Source organism: Danio aesculapii, chromosome 16 (assembly GCF_903798145.1).
Source record: "Danio aesculapii chromosome 16, fDanAes4.1, whole genome shotgun sequence".
NCBI classification, from domain to species: domain Eukaryota; kingdom Metazoa; phylum Chordata; class Actinopteri; order Cypriniformes; family Danionidae; genus Danio; species Danio aesculapii.
In genome coordinates, this window is record NC_079450.1 from 27,543,558 (window position 1) to 27,568,471 (window position 24,914).

At 36.2% G+C, this 24,914-nt stretch overlaps 1 protein-coding gene across 2 annotated transcripts; it reads right to left on the reverse strand.

Annotated features, from left to right (window-relative positions):
- Nucleotides 1–24,689, reverse strand: trim33l (tripartite motif containing 33, like). Of its 2 annotated transcripts, none has more exons than XM_056475885.1 (17): nucleotides 24,394–24,689; nucleotides 23,195–23,286; nucleotides 22,366–22,504; nucleotides 22,165–22,282; nucleotides 19,753–19,869; nucleotides 16,217–16,331; nucleotides 15,480–15,623; nucleotides 14,181–14,292; nucleotides 12,250–14,093; nucleotides 11,480–11,555; nucleotides 10,470–10,512; nucleotides 9,995–10,124; nucleotides 7,084–7,295; nucleotides 4,545–4,647; nucleotides 4,346–4,414; nucleotides 3,355–3,489; nucleotides 1–400 (listed from the first exon to the last, which is right to left on the reverse strand). In XM_056475885.1, exons 1-17 carry the CDS (start codon nucleotides 24,578–24,580, stop codon nucleotides 140–142), a joined length of 3,897 nt encoding a protein of 1,298 aa, XP_056331860.1. In that variant the 5' UTR covers nucleotides 24,581–24,689; the 3' UTR covers nucleotides 1–139. The 2 variants fall into 2 exon arrangements, with proteins under 2 accessions (XP_056331860.1, XP_056331859.1); XM_056475884.1 differs by having other exon boundaries at nucleotides 11,480–11,558.
- Between the last annotated feature and the right edge of the window lie 225 nt (nucleotides 24,690–24,914).

The following is a 24,914-nucleotide window of genomic DNA, read 5'->3' on the forward strand; positions in this document are numbered from 1 at the left end:
TTAAAATGAAATAAAACATCTGTTTAATTCTTATTTGAGTAAAGGCAAAGCTAAATAAACAACACCAATAAATACAAAGTGGTAATTTTCTCTTTAAAACAGTAGTTCTGTCGGTTTTCAAAATGAATGATAATGTCCTTCAATGTTCAGCAGCTGTAGAGTCCTCCTTCCCTTTCTCATTGCAGGATTTCTTTACAGCTGTAGCACATTTTGTAGTGAAAAACTCTCTCATGCGTTTCAAAGTGTTTCTGTGCTTCTGTTTCTGAGGGTCTGTTAGTGATGTTTCTCCTGCTTCTGTGCTGCTGGAGTGCTGCAGGAGAGAAGCGTGAAGACTTGTCCCGAAAGATTCGTTCAGCCGTTGCTGAAAAGATTGTTGAAGTGCGACAACCAGACGTTTCTTCTGTAGAGATACGAAAAAAGCACATTCCTTCATATAATATTCAATTCAGTGATGACAAGTGTGAATCTATAGTCTGTAGGCTAAAGTTTTCACTGCAGACAAGTAAAAAAAAAGGGTAATCAGGGTTCCAACTCAAAGCCAAATTCACTGATTTAAGTGAGTTTCACTGAATTAAAACCTGAATTTTCATAACCTATAGAGTATAGAAAAACAGACAGCTATTGTGTTGCAGCTGTTGTGATTCTGGAATTGCTGAATTTATGGCAAAATATATACATATATATCAATTGCCATAGATTTCCTGCAAATTTTGGCAGGCCAGGACAAATGTTTAACATGTGGTGAAATGTTTGAACATGTTCACATTTCTTCCAGACCATCTACAGCAGGGGTGTCCAAACTTGGTCCTGGAGGTCCGGTGTCCAGCTGAGTTTAGCTCCAACATGCTTCAACACACCTGCCAGGAAGTTTCTAGTATATCTAGTAAGACCTTGATTAGCTGTTTCAGGTGTGTTTGATTAGGGTTGGAGCTAAACTCACCAGGACCGAGCTTGGACACCCCTGATCTACAGTGCTTTATATCAAATAACATTACTATACATTTTAGTATGGTTTGCTCCTCCCCTAAATGAGGGATAGAGTTAGGGGAGGGGTTTGGGGGCACGACTACCTTTAAATATTCAATTTTTTTTTTAATGAATGGAATCATAACAAATTAGACACTTTTGTGACAATATGTAAAATAGTTACGTCTCCTTGTAATCTCAGAAAAAGCCTATTAAAATGAGACTAAGCTTATTGTATTTACTGCATATAAACAGGTATCAGAGAGTGAAATTCAAAACCTTTTAAGACTTTATAAGCACTTTTCCACCAGAAGCACTGGCGAGATTTTAACTTGCAGTATATTTACTAAATATTAATGTATGAAAATAATCTAAAACTAAAACATTATTGGTTACTGCAGTAAACAAAGCAACATGATGTCAGGATTTCATTGATTTCCTGATATTTGCAGATTTAATTCAAGCAAACTTTAGCACACACCATACATTGCATAATCATGAACAACAAAATTGAATACCTTGCAAAATAGCATTTAGGACTTTTAATACTTTTTAAGGGTCTTAAATTTATCTACATTGATTTATCAGCTTTTAATCATTTTTAAGACTCCGCGGACACCCTGATTTATCGCTAAACGCTTTTGATGAAGAGATTTTAAAAGTTTAGTTTATTTTGATCATTTCGAATGATTAAGCCATTCCTCAAATATAATGTAGTAGCTTTATACGGATAATAGGTGAACACTCTCTCGCTTTGTTTCTATCAGTGTTCAATTTATAGTAATGATATAGACCAAAAGTTTGTGAGCTCAAAAATAATGCTAAAAAGTAAAACTCACCCTTAAAACCAGTCATTTTAGACCACAATAATCAAATGTTTCCAGCAATATACAGTGGACAAACATGGTATTTTTTTTCTGGGGAATTAATTTGACTGCTGATTTACAAGTGAGAAAGAAATGAAATGGAAGTGGAAAAATAGCCTAACCATAAAAATAAGCAAAACCTGTGAATGTTATAGAAATAAATATGTTAAAAAAATATTTTAATAACTGAGAAAAGTAAAGTTCATGGACAAACTTTGTGGTGTCTTGAGAAAGTCTCGTCTGAAAGTTTGAAGTAGCTTTAAAAGTTTAAATAACTGAAGTAATTTTAAAGACGTTTGAAACAGTTGGCATAGATAGATCACTACATAGAGGTTAGCAGGGTTTCTAGTATTGGCATGTTTTTTGCTAGGTGTTTGCTAGGGTCTTCTGAGTGGTTGATAAGCCATTGCTAGGCAGTTGCTAAGGTGTTCTGAGTGGTTGCTAGGCGGTTGCTTAGGCTTTGCTAGGTTTTTCTGAGTGCTTACTAAGGTGTTGCTAGGTGGTTGCTAAGGCGTTCTGAGTGGTTGCTAAGGAGTCGCTAGGCGGTTGTTAAGGTGTTCTGAGTGGTTGCTAGGCACTTGCTAACATAAATTACCATGATTCTAGTACGATTTAACATGCTGCTGGCAGTTTCTAGCATAAATTAGCATGTTATTAACATGGTTCTAGTATGAATTTGCACGTCGCTAGCATGTTTATAGTATAAACTAGCATATTGTTAGCATGAATTTAGTATGAATTAACATGTTGCTAGTATGATTAGTGTTTGTTAGTATGTTTCCAGTATGGATTAGTATATTGTTAGTATGAATTGGTATGTTATTAGTATGTCCAATGTAAAGTCAATGTCAGTTTTTTTACAATGGAAGTCTATGGGACAGCTGCTAGGGTGCCGTAAGTGGTGGCTAGGGTGTGGCTAGTAAGTTGAAAGTTCATCAGTGATTGGGAGATTTGGCAGATTGGTAGTCTAAGTTAAATGAGCACAACCTTAAGTCTGTATGACAGAAAGTTATGAGATCACAAAGTTTGGCCCAATGTTAAGGTCAGTTTTCGGCAAACCGTAAGTCTGATCAGTTGGAAAGGTTATAGCAACCTGAGTCAGACAGGAGAAGGATAGGAGGAGACGCATATAGAAATTAGTCTCAGAAGAAGAAGACAAAAATATACTAAGTGTATGTAGTATAACAGTATGTTGGCTTTCTCAAGCCACCATGATGAGAAGTAAAACTTACAAATGACAAACAAAAATACTTGATGTTCTATGGCTTGAACAAATAATACAAAATTCTCTAACTTTCAATGTCCGGAAAAGACTTAAAATTCCATGATATTCCAATTTCATGACCCGTGGAATCCCTGGATAATGTACATCCAGCCAGTAGCTCCAGCAGATGCTGTTGTTCAAAACTGAAGCGTTTTATTCTGCAACAACTGGCTGGATGTACATTATATCCCTAACATACAAGAAGCTTGACAGTTAAATTAAACATAAAAGTGATAAGATGAATAGCAACTTATTTACCTCAGAACGTATAAATAAGATGTCAAAAACAGTCCAAACATCTGACACCAGTTCAGCAGCCGTCCTGTAAGGTGGTTTCCTGTTCCCCTGCAGTCGGCCGAGTATTATATCAAATTCAGCTGTTTTTGAGTGATTCTTCATAAAGAGAGAAAAGTTCAAGAGTTTATCACAAACTATTCATTTAATCACAAAACGCACTCAAATGCCATGTTTATACAACTGTCTTGATGGGTTTGAGTAAAATGTTGTTTTTTTAATTCTATAAAGGTCTGATAACTGTTCTTCTAAATTACAAAGAGAATTTTTACTGATTTTCTTTCCAAATAAGGTTTTTATTTCTTGTTATTGAAAATCAGGGTTACTCCATATATTTTAGTATTCTAAAATTAAAGCATTGGCATTGCAATGTCTAAATATTAATATATAAATAATATTAATTTTGTTATAAAATCTTTTGTGAATATTTTGCCTATAATACATCCAATCATTCAACATTATGAATTGACAAGCTTATTACAGGTCATGTTGTGTGTTTCAGTATTATAATAATATAGCAAATTAATAATGCAATTAATTAAAATGTATTAATATACATTTTTATATCCATATATTATCAAAAATATATACATTATACAATATATTTATAAAAAAAACATATTCAAAAAAGTAGCCAAGCTCAAATAGATTTTACATGTTACTGAATATTTATACCACATTGTATATTCCAAAAAACTTCAATCTTTCTTAAAAATAGTATAAATATGTTTAAAAAACCACTACAAACACAAGTGTACATTACTAATAAATAAATAAATAATTTTCATTAAATTCTTAGAAATATACATAATAAAATAGAACTCTTATTAATCATTGACCAAGCAATAATCTGTCTTGACTATCATTTTAGTACTGCCTGAAATACAATCAATATTTGTAACAATTTTTGATCCCCTGATGTATTTTCATAGCAACCTATACAACATGCATTTACTTTGGTGACGCTGTAGAGCAGGCCCATGTTCTCATCACACTGGAGGCCAAGGAGAAGCTTCTCACACCTCTGAACAAAACAGATGACATAGATCCATGTGACGTAACATTAAAAAAATCAGTCGCCTCCTAAACATCCTTTATAAGTGTTGTGAGTATAACTTAAGATTGTAAATCCGTTCAGGCTGCTGGTGTCTCACTCTTTGATCTTGTAGACTCAGACCGGTCGTCTTCATCTCCTCACCAGAGTCAAACACGAGAGTCTCGCTGACATCCTGACACAGCAAACAAACCCAATCCTCCCTGCAAGGACACACAAACAAACAAACAGTTATTATATTAACAGTTACATCTCCCATGAACAAAAATCATTTATTAACCCTTGTGTCGTTTCAAATTCACATGATAACGATAAAGATATTTTTTGTCTCTCAAATGATAATCTGTACTCCCAAACATATGAATTGAGGGCTTTAATCCAAGTCTTCTGTAGAGACACATGTGCTTTATATTCATTCATTTTTATTCGGCTTAGTATCTTATTTATCAGGGGTTGCCACAGCAGAACGAACCGCCAACTATTCCCGCATATGTTTTACTCGGTGGATGCCCTTCCAGCCGCAACCCAGTACTGAGAAACACCCATAGTCACTCATTCACACACACATACACCATAGAAAATTTTGTTCATTTAATTCACATATACTGCATGTCTTTGGACTGTGAGGGGAAACTAGAGCACCGTGAGGAAACCTACGTGAACATGGGGAGAGAATATGTAAACTCCACACAGAAATGCCAACTAGCCCAGCCGGGACTCGAACCAGGGTGGTCACCTCACAGCAAGATGCTAAACACTGCCAACACTTGCTTTATATGATGAACAGATATCAATTAGGCTTTTATTCACATGGAAACCTTCAAAAAAGTTTGATTAAATCATCCGATTCTTTCGATTTATTTCAGATTAATGTGCTGCAAGAAAACAACTGCAAATAGAAAAACATTAACAAACGGAGAAAACATCATCAATTTGACAACACACACACACACACACACACACACACACACACACACACAAACCCAAATTCTCATAACGCAGTCAAATACAGAAACACACTGAAATTAGTGCAGACCACAACGGAAATGTGTCGGGAAACCCCAAACAGTGATGAATCCATACGCTTCCTGTTTGCTGTTTCCTGAGTTAGTGGTGATGTTGGTATCACATGGCATCAAAATAGCATTTGATTTAAATATACACTCCACTTCCTTAAAATCAGCTAGAGAAAAACACCATGGCTGCAGCAGGCACACTGATATTATGCAGTACATGAAAATAGTCCCCAACTAGGTAACATCAATGTGTAATATATAATTGTGCATGCTGCAGCCATAGCATGGCAGCAAAGTTCCTTGATTATTATGCCGGAATGAGAGTATATCGTTCCTAGCCCTATCAACCTAGAAAAAAAAGCTAATTCACACTTTCTGTTGGTCTATGTACAAATTATAACTACAGAGGAGTCAAGCAAAAAAAATGTATACCTTAACCTGCTTTGAACACAAATAAAACTCTCACCAGCATATTTACTTGAGCATATAACTTTCGACGTTCCCTGTACATTTCATTGTACACATTGCCCTAAATATTTGACAGTTTTACAAATAATATTTAAAACTTGCCCTGACAAATAAAAATCTGGTAAAAATCATACCTCTATGTTTATTGGTTCTACATGTCAAGTAAACACCCTTTTTTGAATTATATTGGACATAATATCTCTGCTCATAATCTGCACAAAAATTAAGCAGCTGCTGAAAATCAGTGCTACTTGGGGGGAAAAGATAACCAAATCATCAGCATACATGTAATGATTTATTATAGCATCACCAAGCACACAGCCAGTCCTACGATCATTTAATTCCTCAACTAAACATCAAAAAAAGCAGGTGAAAGGTAACCTACTTGTCATACTCCATTACATACTTTAAATGAATCAGATACAGAATGAACCCCCTTAATCCGCAAACTTTGATTAGTAAGTCAAAATTCTTCAAATATTATTCGGTATTCCTCTTTATTTTAAATTACTAAAAAAGCTTTTGCTGATTAACCCTATCAAAAGCATCAATACAACCAATTACAACAGTAGATTTTGCCTTTTATACAGTTCTACTACTTCCTTCAACGCATAAATACATAAATCAGTGCTGTGATGAGACTTACAACCAAATCAATTATCTTTGGTCCCCAGAAATGCACCTAATCTGTCTAATATAATAAGTCTAATAAGATTTAATGATTTATGCTAAGCTAAGCTAAAAGTATGCCTGCCAAACCCAGAGATCAGCTGAATGGATTCAAACTCAATGGTAAAACTCAACTGTTTAAATCTAGGGGTACAACGAAACAGATGTTCAGGTCTAATAATACACAAACAAGGAACTGTATGAATGGGATGTTGAAATAAACAAAAGAACTCACCCCTCAGATCTTTAACAACACCACTGACACTAAATGAAAAGCAGCTAGGTTCATACATTTTTCAGGTCCTCTGACTCATTTAGGTTGTGGTTTGTGCTGTTTAAATTGTATTTTCTGTATTTTCATGCTTTGTGAGAACTAGTGTGCATGTGTGTTGTCAAATTGATGATGTTTTCTCAATTTGCCAATGTTTTTCTATTGTCTAATAAAGTCAGTTTGATAAAATTCCTTTTAGTTTCTTATGGTCTCACCAAGGTTTAGTGAAGATTGGTGGGATGTGACAGTCAGAGTGAAAGGCAGATCCACATTTAGCACAGAGAAGTGCAGCTCCTGCAGACTGGCACACGACACAGAACTGTACATCAGACGCCGGAGAGCTGTCGATGTCACTCATCTGTGATGTAGAGCAGGAGGAGGCTCTGGATGCTACTGGACCATCATGCCATCGCCACACCTGCTTAACCTGGAGAAAAACAGGATGAAACCAGAGCAAATAAGACCACTGTTGAGGCTTCTGTTGCCTCCAAGGGAGTCCTTAGCTGCACCCCAAATCGCATACTTATGCACTATTCTACGCCATTTTGTAGTATACATAGTGTAAGTAGCGCGTTCACACTGAAAACTCTAAAAATAATAAGTGCACTTTAATTTCCCGGATGATGCACTTACTCAACCGGTAATATGTATTGTGTAATGATGGACACTTCACGCACTCAACGACCGCAGTTTTGCTCAGGTAGCGTAAGGGGCGGAGCTATCGGGCGCACATGTTGGATAACTTTATTTATTTTGGATGGTGAAAGCAAGACTCTCCTACGAGAGTGATTATAGGCAGGTATTTGATAGTTTGGTCATTTATTTTACTGATTTGGCAACCGCCAAACGTCATCAAGGAAACGGTTTGAATTTCCGCTTAGTAAAAAACATTAGTGCTCCATTTGGGATGACACTACCTACATATACTATGCTGTTGAGTGTGTAAGTGCATAAGTACATAGTGCATAGTGTATAGTGCACCATTTAAGACGCAGCTTTTGAGTGTGTCTCAATCAGCTCCTTAACAAAAAAAGGTCTTGTACACTAATTTAAAGACAGTAAAGACTCTAGCTCACTACACTTTGATACACTGTTGATGACATGAGAAAGCTGAACTGGTATTTTTCACATATCAATGTTATAAAGTTTTTTTTTACTACATTATAGATAAATCATTTGATTATGGCAACATTTCAACCATTAATCAATTATAAATGCTTGTTAGATTGTTCTGTACCTTTCAACTGTGTCCATTTACGATTGAATATAAATAAAATAATAACAAAAAAAATCATTAAAAAAAAACAACAACTAATATTTAATTAGAATGGATCACGTCTTTCCGTACTGCAGTCAACATAATTTTTTTTGTAATTATGCATGCATTATGATGCATTGTGGGACAACTCACCAAGCAAATGTTTCAGTGCACTAGAAGAATTTTGCGATTGAGAATGGGAAAGAAAATGGCTAGTGCCCTGACTAGTGAAGAGATTTGACTGAGATTCACCCCTTCATTTAAAGGGTAATGAAATATAAAACAAAACTAATAATATTTTGCAGCTCAGAAAATCCTACCTTATATTTTAAAGTGTACATAAATGGAACAAGGGGAGCTTATTTAGACAGATTGTGAACGTTGTTTTACTTTCAAACAAAATAATATGTCAAACAATTAACTAATAGTCTGTTCCTGCGCATCAGTTTCCATATGTATACCCTAAGGCTGGGGTGTCAACTTCAGTTCCTGGAGGGCTGCAGCCCCTCATAGTTTAGTTCCAGCCCTGCTTCAACACACTTAAGCTGCGGTCACACTGGACTTTTCTCCCCGTAGACTTACACACATGAATGTGTAAGATCAAAAGCGCAAGCTCATGCAAAAAGTTTCGCAGTTTGCCACGTTGCAAAGTTCAAGCTTGGTGAACTCTGACCTGCGAAATCTCATCACTTGACTGTGAGACCAATCAAGGATCAAAACGTGACCCCTCTAAACAGGAATTTAAAATATAGACCAATCGCTCACTTTTTTTAAATGTCTAATTATCTTATTTAATTCCGCCCCTTTTTACAGTGCAGTACTACAGAATTTTGCAAGCTCAAACTCTAGTGTGACTGCAGCTTTACCTGAAGGTTTCAAACGAGCTTGAAGGACTCAATTAGTTTGATCAGGTATGTTTAACTAGGGTTGGAACTAAACTATGTAGAGCTAAGGCCCTCCAAGAGCTGGATTTGACACCTGTGCCCTAAGGCAAGGGTGCCCAAACTCGTTCCTGGAGGGCCGGCTAGATAATCAGTCTCTTACTAGGCTTTCTGGAAACATCCATGCAGGTGTGTTGAAGCAAGTTATGCCACGGTCACACTAGAGTTTGAGCATGCAAAACTCGTACAGCGCTATGAAAAGGGACTGGATTAAACAAGATGATTAAACATAAAAAAATGAACAATTTCTGTCCAGAGAGGTCATGTTTAAATTTTTGATTGGTCTCACACAGTCACGTGATACACTTTCGCAAGTCAGAGTTCACCAAGATTCAACTTTGCAATGCAGCAAACTGTGAAACTTGTCACACGAGCTTGCGTTTACAGTCAGTCGCATTCGCATGTGTAAATACAGAAGTCTGTGGGGAGAAAAGTGCAGTGTTACCCTCCAAGACCCTCAAAGTTATGATAAATAGCTGACTGCAGGTTCAATTATTTTGATATTTCATCTGAAAATAAATGTTTTTGCTAAATGCAATTAGTCCAAATTACTCTGAATGTGAATTCTGTCTATTTGATGCTCATTCTGTGAAGTTTATCAGGCTAGCCTATAAAATGGGTATAATCTTGTGACTTTCTTACACGTGTGTATATATATATATATATATATATATATATATATATATATATATATAAGAACAGAATGACAGAAATATCCGTTACGTGCTGAAAGGCCAAATAATATATTTTCCCTACTGGCAAACAAGAGCCTCAACTCATTATTTATTGTTTTTAGTCCAGTCTTTCCAATCTTTTGCAGCACTTCAACCTCCCCCCAGTTTTCAAAATATTTTTCACTCCCCTACAGTAACTCTTGTTTCAAACTCTTTATCTTTTTCTGAGTAACATAGTTTACAGTGTGCTTACCTCCCCTCCCTGAGACTCCTGCACTAAGATGTGGTCTGTGGAAGAATCTGTAGTAAGGTGAAACTCCGGGAGTGGATGCCCATGTGGAGGCAGAGAGACAGGCAGACGCACCAAAGAAACACACAGAGACCTGATATGGACAGAAATGTGGTCATATAAATGATAAAATGCAGTAACAGTTTGCATTAATATTATACACATTATATTTTGACAAAAATATCTAAAATGTAAATACTAATTTGCTAATAGTGCTAATTTAAAAACAGCAAATTACTCTTAGGCCACCATCAGATTTGTAGACTTAGCAATGATATGACAGATATTTTTCACTACTGGGCCTAAGACTTTTGCATGCACAGTACTATAATAAGGGTAATAATGTCTGATGAAGGAAGAAAGCAAAAAGGGAAAACCCAATAGATCCTACATGAACCAAGTCTTAAATCAACAGTATAGGAATATATCTCAAATTCACCTCCTGAATTCCTTCAATTGAGTTTTAAAGCGTTTCACCGTTGCTAAAAACAGAAAAAAAAATAGACAAATGGAGTTAAAACACCATAGTTAGTATACACCAGGGGTGGGCAACTCTGCCCCTCAAAATCCATTTCCTGTAGTACAGTTGAACTTTAATCCTGATCGAACTCACCAATCTGTTACTGTGCACTCACACCGAAGGCGGCAAGAGTGTCAAGGTTCGCTCTGGCCGCCCTGATGACAACGATGTCTGCCTTCACAGCTCTGCCAGTGAGAGCGTCAAAATTCACTACATTGATCTCATATTTAAAGGAGCCATTGCAGCATTTCAGCAAATCAGTTACATTCCCGCATAAAACGTGCTTTCTAGTATGAAAATGTTACACGCTTTTTATCAAATTCATTTAACTATGGAAGATCAAGTTGCGTGTGGTGTGGCTTCCACTTAACCAATATGTGCCTATATGTTTGAAATATTCTGAGGCAGCAATACTGTTCTGTACTGTCATTATAGTTAGAGTGAGATTCCCATTTTTTTAAAGAAAAAAAATATATATAACATTAACGCACATTAACTTGCCAGTACTCGTCTTTTTTATGCATGTCACTAAGAAAACATCATAAATAAGTGGAAATTAAGCAACTGCAATAATCAAACCCTTGGGAACAACTGTCAGAACCAAAGGACTGTGTTCTCTGAAATCCTCACAAGCAGTGGACTTCTACATTCCGAATGCTTGCCGCTGAACCGCGTCATAGCTCATTACCATAAAGATGACTTGATTTCAACTCTCCTCGATGCCCACACTAGCAAAGACGTGCTGCACCTCTCCTTGACGCTGACTCCCATTGAAAATGACTTTCAGCGACTTTGACGCTCTTGCCGCTTTCGGTGTGAACACAGTAACTTTCTAATATGAAGCTCAGCAGGAAATTCGAAGTCAAGAGTCAGAATAGCCCAGTCCATTATAAAGTAAACGTTTGAAAACAAATAATGAAGAAAATCACCTGCAGATTCTTTTTCATTCTCTTCGCTTTCGCTGTGATCAAAACTATTTTGGATAGCCTTGTCATGTGATGCCCTCTGCTAGCAAAAGAAAACATTTCAATGACACAAAATCTCTAACAACTCTCTATACTTCTTTCTGTAAAGGTAGAGACACACCAAACTGACACCAAAGAACTAACACTAAAGAAAGCAGACAATTGCGTCACTTCACATTGCCTGCATCAGGTCAAACAAAGACTCTAACTCTTGAGATCTCTTCATTGTCAATGAGCTGTGCCACTGATTCTAGATGCAAACTCATCTGAAAAAACAAATCAAAGCTGATATTTCATCATATTTTCTGTGTTTTGAAATAACAGCTAAAAATGAAGAGAACTAAATTAGCTATGACAACTTGTAATGCTCCATATCACTAATCACCAAATTCAGCATACTTCTGCAATCCCCCAATTACCATACCATTACATCACTGTAGTTCCTATTGTGCTTAGACCCTGCTCTGAAGTAGGAGCTAATTTAGTTTCTCCCGAAATAGTGTTTCTATATTTAAAATTGTTGCAAGTTCCTGCAGTGTGAGCACAGCAAAAAGCTGGTACTTCCACATGTCACCTCTTGCTTTCAATTTTGTTGGCTGTCGACAATTCCACAGGGACCTATCTGGTCCAGATTGGACCAGAGGAGGCTAATGCAAGGCCAGTTTTCGTCAATGTTAGTATTTTTGGCATTGGTTTGGTGTGTCCCGGGCTTAAAAAACAAACAATTCACCCACCTTCCCCGTAATATCCTCTGAAGTCCTACAAGGAGTCAAACCCACTGGAAATGTGGCATTCCGACTGTCTATTGAGCTGACAGGGGTGCATATTGTTTCTACAAGCTGACGAAAAGTTGTTGGCATGTCAGCACTCCAGTGTTTTGATCCAGAGTCACACTCTGTGGTTGACGGACCAGTTTTATCTTGTCTTAAACATTTCTTTGTGGTGGTAGAAAGAGAGTCCATGACAGCGAAGCATAGGTCTGGAGAAGGTGGCGAAGATTCTCTGGGATCAGTCTCTGACACGGTGGAAGTGGGCAAGTTGCTCTCTGAATGGTCTGTATAAGAAAAACTTGTGCTGCTCACTCCTGCTTCCTGATCACAGGCAGAGTCAGCCAAGGCCTTAACTGGGATGTTAGTCCTAATGCTTCCACTAATAGGATCAGAACACAATGGTTTTGCATGTAGCGAAGAACCACTTGGGGTGACATTTAAGGCTGAATTGGTGGGACAATGATTCATCCCATCATTGGATGTTCCGGTAGAGTGGACATTAGATACTGCAGTAACATCATTCAACTGAAGTGTGTTCACAGTTGAAAGAATAGTTAAAGGAACATTTGGTTGTGCAGCAAAACTATGTACTGCCCCCAAGAAACCAGCTTGAATTGGATGGGCCACTATCAGTGTTTGAACGTCACTCTGTATGTTTGAAACTGGGTGGGTTAGCACAGGTGTTTGGTTGTTGAACTGTACAGAATGAGTTAGTGTGGCTGCTTGGTTGTTGGCTTGTATTGGTGGCATTAAAACAGGCGTTTGATTGTTGTTTGGTAATGGGTGGGTTAGTACCGGTGATTTGTTGTTGTCAGTTATTGGCTGGGGTAGCAGCTTTCTTTGGTTATGAAATGGAACTGCATGGGTTGGTACAGATGTTTGTTTTTTAGCTAGTATTGGTTGGGTTTGTACCAGTGTTTGGTCATTGGCTGTTAATTTATGAGGTGCTATGGGTGTTTGGTCATTGACAAGAACTGCATGGGTCAATAGGGTTGTTTGGGTGTTGGGTGGTATTTGCTGCAGTAATAAAGGTTGATTGCTGGCTGGTATTGGATGAGTTGGTATAGGTGTTTGGTTGTTGCTTGTAATAGGTATTTGGTTATTGCCTTGTATTGGATAAACTGGGATAGTTGTTTTAGCTGTTTGATTGTAGGCTAGTATTGGATGAACTGGTGAAGGTATTTGGTTGTTGGTTGGATTTGAAAGAGTTCTCATTGTTGTTTTCTCGCTGGCTGGTATTGAATGTGTTAGTGCAGGTGTTTGGATGTTCCTTGGTATTGTTTGATTTGGCATGCCAGAGTAATAGTGTAAAGTCCAAGTATTCCTACGCTTGGGTGTCTTGGAGTTATATGTTATTTTATTCTGTTGACTCGATGGGAGATGGTGCTGAGAATGAACAGAAGGACTGTAAGCATGCTTGGATTGCCCAGACATGACTTCATGGGACTGGGCTTGGACAGATGGCGGTGAGGAAGAACATGAACTCTGAGGGTCTGAAATAGGTACTTTAGATAGGTCGGGTTGGAACAAGGTACCGTGGTTAGGTTGTGGTTGGGTTGTGGCCTGGTTAGACGGAGATAGCTGAAGTATACTTTGAAGGATCTGGTGATTTGGTACAGTTGGAGAAGAGGCAACAGGATCGCCTGGAACCTGTTCATTAACATTTGATGAAGCCAGAGCATGATCAACATTAGAGGCCCCTTCCACAGAATTTGGATTTAAGCTTTCCACAGACACAGGCTTTGACTGAATGTTTTGAGTCCTCTCTGAGGTAAATGGAACAAAACTCTTTGTAATTCTTACAAATCCTGGGTAGAAAGAAAAAGAAAGAAAGAATGAAATGTCAAATTCTTTTTTTAACAATAGAAAGCACAAAAATGTAATATATTTTGTACCGAAATTCAAGATGTGCTGACAGAGATCTTTCTGAAACTCAATGTGAAGTTTAATCATGGTCTCAGGGGCGCTTGTTTCCCGGGACAGAAGCATCTTCACCTGGGTCTCAATCTGAGTTAGAGACAAAAAAGCAAGCATTTCAGCTCTGAATGACACCCAGTTATGATCACAAAAATGACACAAATATACAAAGGGCTTCATAGTCAGCTCAATATGCAAATATATGTACTTCATCTCAAAACATACAGAGCTAATATTATAATCTTCAGGAATATCACTAATTTCGTGGGGCAGACCTTAAAGGGTCACGAAACACCAAAAACATTTTTTAAGATGTTGACAGTGATATATATGCCCCACGTTGCTAAGAACACTATTAGGACACATATATTTAGCTAATACGTGAAAATTGGTAGTTTTTGAGTTGTTTAGAGCAAATTCATTCTTCTGGTTTGAAAAGAAAATTCACAGCGATGAGATAATTGTGTAAATTCCAGCGTTGAGATTGGCTGTCTGTACCTGCCGGTACAACATATCTGTTCGTTAATTCATGAGAAAGCCCTGGTTGGAACCAATCAGCGCGCTCTCTATTGTGAACGAGATGCAACTTCATTAATATGCATGATATAGCTTCGAAGACTCCATTTACCTGTTACAGTGTTCAGAGAGACACCACGTTATGTTGACGACCATAATTCAAACGAGTAGAAGAAGAATTGTTCGGAGACATGGGTCGTTGATCCAAGTAGTTGGATTACAGTGGTCTGCTAACTCACGACAAAAATCTGTTTGTAAGAAACATTTTTTAACCTGAGAGCTTTTAAAATCTGGAATTAGTGAAATCCTCTTGTCTTTATTTGAAAAAAAAAGACGCATTTCCAGTTTGTGTTGATTGTTGTGTCTCTACGGATTTGGTGTGTGATCAGTGTTCTTTGTTTATGTTTATTCAGATGGCAAAGTGAGTTCATATCGTCAACAGTACTCTTTAAGTTTTTAAAGACATACCTTAGTCAAATTGATTTAGTTACTAAGTTTACAGTAATATCACTACAATATTGTGGATTGAAAATCCTCCACTTCCATACAGCTCTCAGATCCGCTGTAAATGCAGCCCCAGAATCACTGTCTATCTCCCACCTAAAAAAATCTGGACTCAATCCCTGAATTTTCCTGACTTTTTTCAAACTAGAGGTGTGAAAACACCCTGCTGGGCTTTATTGCCTTTTAAACATAAGCTATGTGTATGTAAATAGCCTATTTAAATGTGCAAGTAATAAGCAAAAAACAAATAAACTTACTCTTTTTTTGTAAACCAGGAGGCAGTGGCCCTGTGTTCTTTGCATCTTGTCAATAAAATCTGCTATGTAGTCTTGACAGCCTTCCAACCTGCTCAGAGAGCTCCTCCTCTCCAACAAAACTCTCACCTCTTCTGCATACACTGCCTTAAAATTAAGCATGCAAGAAGAAATCAGGGGTTACAGGCTGAAAATTCCAGAATAGGGTAAAACAGAAGTCCCTCAAAGAAGGGCACTGTTTTTCTATTGGGAAAGCCATTGAAGAAAAAAATGAAAAATTATGTACAACCAAGTTACTTTTATATATTCAGCATAATTTGTGTGCAGTGTTTTGCTCATCAAATCAATGAAACACTGATTGAAATAAAAATAAGGCAATAAATTAATTATCTGAACATAGACAATTTCAATGGTCATGTCATTGGCCCAAGAAAATTTCCTGCTTGTTATCAAACTATTTCATAACTGTAACTAAAGGCAATTCCATCATAACTTAATGTTGAAATGGCTATAACATTGCTCATCAATATGTGGCTTTTTATGTGGCTCAGAAGCTATAGAAATTAAAAATGTAAAACATGAAATACATTGGGACCATTGTTTTTGTTTACATCCCTCAAAGCGGTCCATATGAAGTTAATTTTAATACCGTACTTAAAATAATAAGTACAACAAGCATTCTTCATTTATCTTTCCAGTCAAAAATGAAACTCATGTACATGCTTATAGAAAATGTTTACCTGTATACCCTTTAAGATCTGAGAAGCTTTCAGAACCATGCTCCGATAAATCTTGTGGACGCTCTGTATCAACATCGTCTTTGTTAACATTTTCACATGCTCTATGTCCTGTAATCTAAACAAAGATAACAATATTCACAACAATGGGTGCATTTTAGATACAATTACAAGATAAAACAGGATATACAGTTAGGTCCTTAAATATTTGGACATAGACACAATTCTAACATTTTTGGCTCTATACATCAACACAATGGATTTGAAATGAAACGAACAAGATGTACTTTAACTGCAGACTGTCAGCTTTAATTTGAGGGTATTTACAACAGTTTGCATATGCGCCTCCTACTTGTTAAGGGACCAAAAGTAATTGGACAGAATAATAATCATAAATCAAACTTTTACTTTTTAATACTTGGTTGCAAATCCTTTGCAGTCAACTACAGCCTGAAGTTTGGAAGCCATAGACATCACCAGACATTGGGTTTCATCCCTGGTGGTGCTCTGCCAGGGCTCTACAACAACTGTCTTCAGTTCCTGCTTGTTCTTGGGGCATTTTCCCTTCAGAGTCCCTTCTGGGTCTTTTGGTGTTGCTGAGCTTTTGGTGTTGTTTTTTCAGCTTAATGATGGTTTGCTTGACTGATAGTGACAGCTCTTTGGATCTCATCTTGAGAGTTGACAGTAACAGATTCCGAATGCAAATAACACATTTGAAATGAACTCTGGACCTTTTATCTGCTCATTGTAATTGGGGTAATGAGGGAATAACACACACCTGGCCATAGAACAGCTTAAAAAAATCAATTGTCCTGTTACTTTTGGACCCTTAACAAGTGGGAGGCACATATGCAAACTGCTGTTATTTCTACACCGTTCACCTGATTTGGATGTAAATACCCTCAAATTAAAGCTGACAGTCTGCTTTTAAAGCACATTTTGTTCGTTTCATTTCAAATCCATTGTGTTGATGTATAGAGCCAAAAATGTTAGAATTGTGTTGATGTGCAAATATTTATAGACCTAACTGTATGTGTAAAGCAAAAATCCCTATAGTTATCAATAGCACATTGGCTAGAAACTAGTATTGTTCTGTACCATTTAGTACTACAACACAGCCTGAAAAATGCTTTATGATTTGCTTTCAGGTCCATATTGCGTTCATAGTGTAAAACACACATGGATGTCTGCATTTAAAAGGTGAGGCTCCACTAACATTAGTAGTTTAGACATACTTTATAACCATTTTCCCTCTCTTACCCTGCTTTTATCAGACAAATCAGCAAAAATCTAGCTTAGACTGATTTACGAGCGTATGCTGACCCTCTTTATAGACTCTTCAAGGCTTGCATTCCTTCAGAAGTAATAGGAGCTCTGTGTTTTATTCACTGAATCATCCAGCTTTGGCACTGTGACCATGGCAAAGTACTTATTTTTTATTACTTTTATTATTATTATTATTATTATTATTGTTATTATCATCTAGCATGTGTGGAGGAAAATACTGATCGTATTACAATTTATAGACTACATGGAAATTAAGTCTTTTCAAATGTTTTGCAAGTGTTGTTTAACAAAGAGATTTTTAACACATTATTAAACAGTTTTAATAACCAATTTTTTCTAATAACTAATTTCTTTTATCTTTGTCATGGTGACTGTACACAATATTTTACAAGATACTAGTATTCAGCTAAAAGTGCTATTTAAAGGCTTTACTAGGTTAATTAGGTTAACTAGACAGGTTAGGTCTATTAAGCAAATCATTGCAGCAACAGTGTATCTGTACAACAGTGAATCTGTAGCCAACAACAGTGTATCTGTAGCTAATTAAATATATATTTTTTAAATAAGCAAATAATATAATATAATATAATATAATATAATATAATATAATATAATATAATATAATATAATATAATATAATATAATATAATATAATATAATATAATATAATATAATATAATATAGACCTTAAAAATATTTTAAAAAACTAAAAACAGCCAAACTAGGGCTGGTCCGATAAAAGATATTATATCGAATCACAATAACATTTATGTCAATAACAACGATGAGCTCTGGACTTTTTGACTCTATACTGATCTAACACAGCACAAATATGCATCAACGAGAATCTAAAAGCATTTTGATATTAGAGATGTACCAAATTTTTGGCCACCGAAAATTAATTGACCGAAAATATGTTAAGCCATTTAATGGACCCTCTAATTATTGTGGCTTCAGTCATTGTTGGGGTACTCTTTTAAATCTGGAAGCAACAACTTATATTGGAATGTATATAGTTTTCGTGGAAGCAACAACTTGTATTGAAATGTATAAATAAAACTTTCTCAATAAGACAAAATAGTACATGAAATACTGTAAAAATGCCTTTACTCTGTTAAACATCACTTGGGAAATTACATATATACATATATCGCATGGCTGAAAAAAGAACAGTGCCTCTTCCTGTACTCCTAAATCTGCATCATCAAGTTGTGGGTGGAGAGGAAGGTAAAATCAGTGAGTTCATATAGAAGATTTCAACTTTTTGTGCATGATCAATTGTGCAGAATGCCATTACCTTGAGATGAAGCGAATATTATTAAAAAATAATAATAATAAGGAAACTTCCATTGGAGTCACCCTGTTTCTTTTATATGGTTAAACTAACCATATAAAATCATTTTAGTGATTAAAGATGTAAAGGTGATTTTCCACAGTACATGTCAAAAGCACAATATAAATTGTGAGTGTTCAATAAGGCACAATATGCAACATTTTTTGCACATAATATGTCATTTAAAACAGGGGTTAAAACTTTTCTGGTGTTCAAAACCGATTGCCAATAGTAAAAGTTCACAGTGATTATGTAGTAGGTATGTGTGGCTCTGGGGTTCTGTACAGGACCTGCTTTGATCTGCTGTTAACACCTTTTGTTATTAACCTCTTTTTTTGTCCTTAAATTGGCGCTTTACACCTTCTATTGTGGAGTCTCGAGTCAAACACCATCAGTCTAGACAGATCTCATTTGCATTTGCTAGAGAGATCTCCATTTGCAAATCTAAAATGTGCCACAAGACAGCCCTTGTAATTGCATTTCATGGGCAGGGTCTCATTCCTCTCTATTCCTTATTCAAATTTGTAAAACAGTCCTGCAAATAGACAAACCTCAAACAAAGCAGCATTTGCTTACCCTTTTGAATATCAGTTGTTTTCTTCATTCTAGGTGGATCAAGTTGTTATGAAAATATTTGCGTGCTGGAACTTTCAGGCGAAACCATGTAAAATTAGAACAGCATTTTGTCGATCCGGTTTTGACATTTTTAAGCTTTTGCTTTATAAGCTCATGCGCTGACTCGTTGGCTACACTGAACATCCTATCAGAGCGATCTCTCTCTCTGTCGTTGATGGTCTGATAGTCCAATTAGATTTGACATGAGGAACACATCAAAACCTAGCCCTACAGTTGCTCTCCATGTGCATAGTGCGTTTCGAGAAAAAAAAAAATGGCAGCTCAAATAGCCCAATTCACCCACCTTGCCTCTAGGAGCAGGAGGCTGTTGCTGATTGTCCTTTTCTGATGTCTGATAGAGTCCAGCAAACTGTGCAGTTGCTGTTTCTGAGATTCCACAGCTTCCTCCTGATGCACAAAACTGACAAATGGATGGCCATTTAAAACATGGACATTCAGACTGTGATGTGTGTTATTGTTGGAGTGGTACACTAAAATATGACAAATACGTATTATTTACTGTCCTGATTTAACAGGGTTGATATATGGGAAGTTGACAAATAAGGTAGTAAATTCTTTTTTTGTAAACCCCAATTTTTGCAAAAAAAATAGCTATATTTATGTGGTTAGAAATCTGATGTTTCAGAAAATACAAGGGGTCACTAACTTCAGCAATTCTTTTTTACTGAACTGCACCTTAAATATGTTCTATGGTGTGACAACAAATATAAAAAAACAACAACTCTTAATCCTATATAAATTGCGTGAGAGTGACTTATCTTCATTGCTGGGCATAAACTCATACTGTGCTATTCATATTATATGTAATCATGCATTATGTTTTTTCCTGCAGACTTGCAGGACATTTTTTAAAATTTTTTAAAAGGACAACAAAACCTAATTTTATAAGTGGTTCCAAAATAGTTATTCAATATGTGAAAAAAATTCGGAGACAAATGGGCTTCAGTTAGATTATCTTGAATGGGGTCCAACTGATTTAAGTTTTCAGCATAATTTCTGATTTAAAATGAGCATTTAGGGCCCTATCATACAACCGGCGCAATGCGGCGCGACGCAATAGTTGTTTGCTAGTTTCAGTTTGCCGCAAGAGTCATTTTGAGCCACACTGTTTAAATAGCAAATGCATTTGCGCTCATATGTGCGCCCACAGGCGTTCTGGTCCAAAAAAGGAGGCGTGTTGAGGCATATTGATGGCGCGTTGCTATTTTGAGGAACTTAAATAGTAGGTTCAAATAGATCAGATCAAAGCTGGTCTATTGTCCAGCGCAGAGCGTGTTAGTTGTGCACCTGGCGTACACATTGCTTAATAGAGACAAGGTGTACAGCAATACGCAAATATCTTTACAAATGAAAAATAATTAAAAATATTAAGCATATATATATAGAATATAATAAGGATATATAGCCTATAGGATGTAAATATAAAGGATTAAAATATTACAAAACATATTATTTCTAGCCTACATAAATATAAAAACCATACTTTCATGTGTTCTTCATCTCTGGGGGCTTTTTCAGTTTATTCATAACAATTTGCTTTTGTATAAATTTATTATTATTAGCAGTATTATTTATTATATGCATATTTATATTTGTTTTATTAAAAACAAGCTTAGATTTGCCCACCTGTCAGGTTTTAGAACATATGAGGCATAGCATGTGTATTTGGAAATAACTCAGTTGTTTGAACACACTTCGTTATTATTGTTCATTTATTTGGTTGCTGGAAATTAGAACTGAATTTAGAAATAGTTTTGAAACAAATCTTTGCGCTTAATAAATGAAATTAATTATGTATAGGCTAATTGATGTCTGTGCATACAAGATTTCCCTATCCACGAGAGCGAAAGTAAAAGTTAATAATGAGGAGGCTTATCTCTCATTCTCACGCTGTAATGTAAATAATAAATTCGTCATGTAAATAGCAAACACAACTGACTCTTAAAGGGAATAGGACATGACACTCTGATTGGTTTATTCTCAAAACACACCTATAACTCATTAAGAAAATAAGCTTAACCCTTTTAGACCATGCACCTGCCCTAATTGCTTTTGCGCCCTGCGATTTGCACTTTGGATCGTCAAAATAAAGCCCATAGTGTCAGAACAGAAGACATGTTTTTTAATGACTAATGTGTCAATTTCCTATGTTTTTAGAATACTTGTATGAAAAAAATATACTTCTAAAATAGCCACTTTATGTTACTTCTGTGGTATTTAGTAATGCTTTTACAGTTTTCTTTAAACAAGCAGCCTCTAGTTGCATACATACTACATTTTTTTTAACATAACTTCAAAAAAAAAAAAAACTCTTTAAAAACTTTGATAAACTAAACGTATGCACAGCAGACTCTTATAATATTAGTTATAATGCTAAAAGTTTCATTAAGTTGGTGATTGGATGTGTGTTGAATCAATTGGGTGGCTTCACATAAACAAAGGTAAATTAAGACCCATTTTTAATAATTTAAGACCAACAAGACAATATATTTTTAAGGCCTAAAATTTTGTTTTTGAAATTTAAGACATTTTAAGACCCCACAGGCACTCTGTTTTAATTTATAAGACTTGTAATTGATTGAACTATGCTCGAGACTGTTTAACCATTTACTGCATTTCAAATGAGGACAATATTAATTATTTTCATTTTTATCATATGTGACAGTAAACAGTAAAAAACCCATATGAATTATACCTGTGTCCTCTATGAGTGATCAACTGACAGTCTTTACAAGTGAGCTCTTCACAAACAAGACAGAAGAACCTCAAGCTTTCCTGAGAGTGTAAGGGACAGCGTCTTCTCTGAATCCAGCCTGAACAAAAGAAACAACAGAATAAAACTTATACTGGACAATGGTGTTAGTCTGAAGCATGCAGGTGGGATGATATATCGAACCTGCGGGTGGTTTTTTGGGTGTGACTTCATGGTCACGGGTCACTTTAACCCTGTGATGTGCAGTCACACAGTCCAAACACAAGGCCTCCTCACACTGGACACACCATCCACTGACCTCATTCACCTCACACCCACCACACTGCAAAGGGGGGTTCAACATTAAATGTACAGTAAAATTAAAATAAAGGATTTTTTTTGGCAAGAGTATTGTTAGTCTTAAGTAAAATTACAAAACTGACCACTTCCCAGCGAGGAAAACCCCCAAAAATCAAGAATGCGTTACATGGTGTCAAGGCTTTGCAAACAAAAAATGTTGATAGTCAATTTAAACAATGCACCAGGGTTAACATAAATTAGCTTTAATATGTAAAGCTTCCAAAATGGCTGTTTGTGAACCTACATTATTAAAATCAATGACTGAATTGCATTGGTGTAATAATATTATCTTTACAGCTATACAATAATACAAGAAGAGGAATAATATTGCTGGAGCCATTTTCCACAAACTGATGAAGAACAAAAATATTGGCAGCCAATCAGAATCTGCCCTGCATTGCTTGCTATAATTATTACAACAAAGCAAAAAACAGGAATCATTTTAAGGTTTTTTCCCATCTAAAAAAGATTTAAAAAACTATGATTCACTGACCTTAAAGCAGCAGGCTACATAACAGCTTATATTAAACAGCACACATTATGATACAAATTCTAATATGGTCATCGTTATGTGTTGGCTTTTATAACGTGTGAAACAATTGAAGTTAAGTGAGAGAACTGAATGTACTGTCAAGGTCATTCATAACCTTCTCCATAATCTGTCCATTTTTACCTTGAGGGCCTTGTTGTTATCAGACAAGTCTTCAAAAATGGCACATTCTGTGACTTCAGACAATCCAAAGGATTGTGCACAGGAAGGACAGTCTAAATGGAGAGAGAGAGAGAGAGAGAGAGAGAGAGAGAGAGAGAGAGAGAGAGAGAGAGAGAGAGAGAGAGAGAGAGAGAGAGAGAGAGAGAGAGAGAGAGAGAGAGAGAGAGAGAGAGAGAGAGAGAGAGAGGAAGGACTAAACATCACTGAATTCAGACTACTCATTGCTACTCGTTGCTGACAATATTTTTGGTTTATTGTTTAATACAGCAGCAGAAATTATACAAACAGAAAGGACATATGACTAAGTTAATTAGTATTAGTTCACTAATATATTAAGGAATATTTGCACTCTTCCGTCTTTCTTGCTTGCTTTCCTGTTTTAGTGACCAAAAATTACATTTACTAGTCATTTAATAGGCACTTCTGTCCAAGTTGCTTACATTCAGCAAACATGAAGAGGCACAAAGAACTTTCTGTGCTCAGATAAATAAGAGCTAACGTTAGAGTAAGGAGGGGGAGGATTTTTCTTCTTCTTGTAAAATAACAATAATCATGGTTATTTAACCAATGAATAACCATTATACTTGCAGTTAACCTATAGTTACCACGAATTAACTATTGTACTAAAACTGTGACATTAAAATGGTAATCAATAGGCCCAAAATATATCAGATTTTACTGAAAATAACAATTATTTAAGAAAGAGGTTAAAATAACCGTAAGGTGTTAATGTCAATTTAAAAAATCATATTTAGGTTATACAGCTGCAGTAAAATTCCCTTCACCGGAATTATAATAGTAAAACAAACGGAGCCCTTCGAATTTACCTAACTTCCGGTATCGATAGGAAATACGATTACCAAAAGCGACTTCATGGGTGATTTACTGATCTGTACAAATTCAGTGCGTTTGTAACATCTTAACGTTACATATGTCACAACTGTAAAGTTAATTGCAATATGATAGTAAAATGTCTGATTAATATGTAGATACCACAAATAATATCGTGTTTAATTGTAACTTCTGACCCCCAGTGGATAGCAAGTTACGCGATGCCGTTAGTCCAAATTTAAATAATCACACAGTTGACGTTACTTCAGGAGTCTGCAGTTTTAACGCGATCTCAACCATTCGAACTGACCAGTAACACGAGTTCTCACCTTGTGAGCTTCCATCTGTGCAGATCTTAGTAAGGCATATATTGCAGACTGTATGGAGGCAGGGTAGAAGTTTTGGCTCTGTAGAATCGTTTAGGTGTCCTTTGCAAGCAGCACAAGTTCCGCAAACCGCTTTTTGCAAATCCGGACGGGGCGACGCTGGACGCCCTGTCGGGTCAGTGGTAAACATCTGTTACCTGGGGAAAAATTATGTAAACAAAGGCGTAACGTTAACCTATATTTGGTCGCTCGGGAAATTCGACCCGTTGATCTAACGGTAAGCCGTTCAAAAAGCAGTTTCTTCCTAGAACTTTTTTTTTTAGCTTGGGCGGAGCCTCATAGAATATTCATGAGTTCTAGTGGGCGTGTCTCTTGGTGAAACAAAAGCGAGAGGACGGAACCTCATCATCATCATGACACAGTAACTTCGATTTGCGAGTGAAAACTGTTGGTGGTGTAATTTCGAGTATAAAATAGGCTTTTTGTGTAAAATTAAGAACATATTAACGTTAACCTTGAAATTC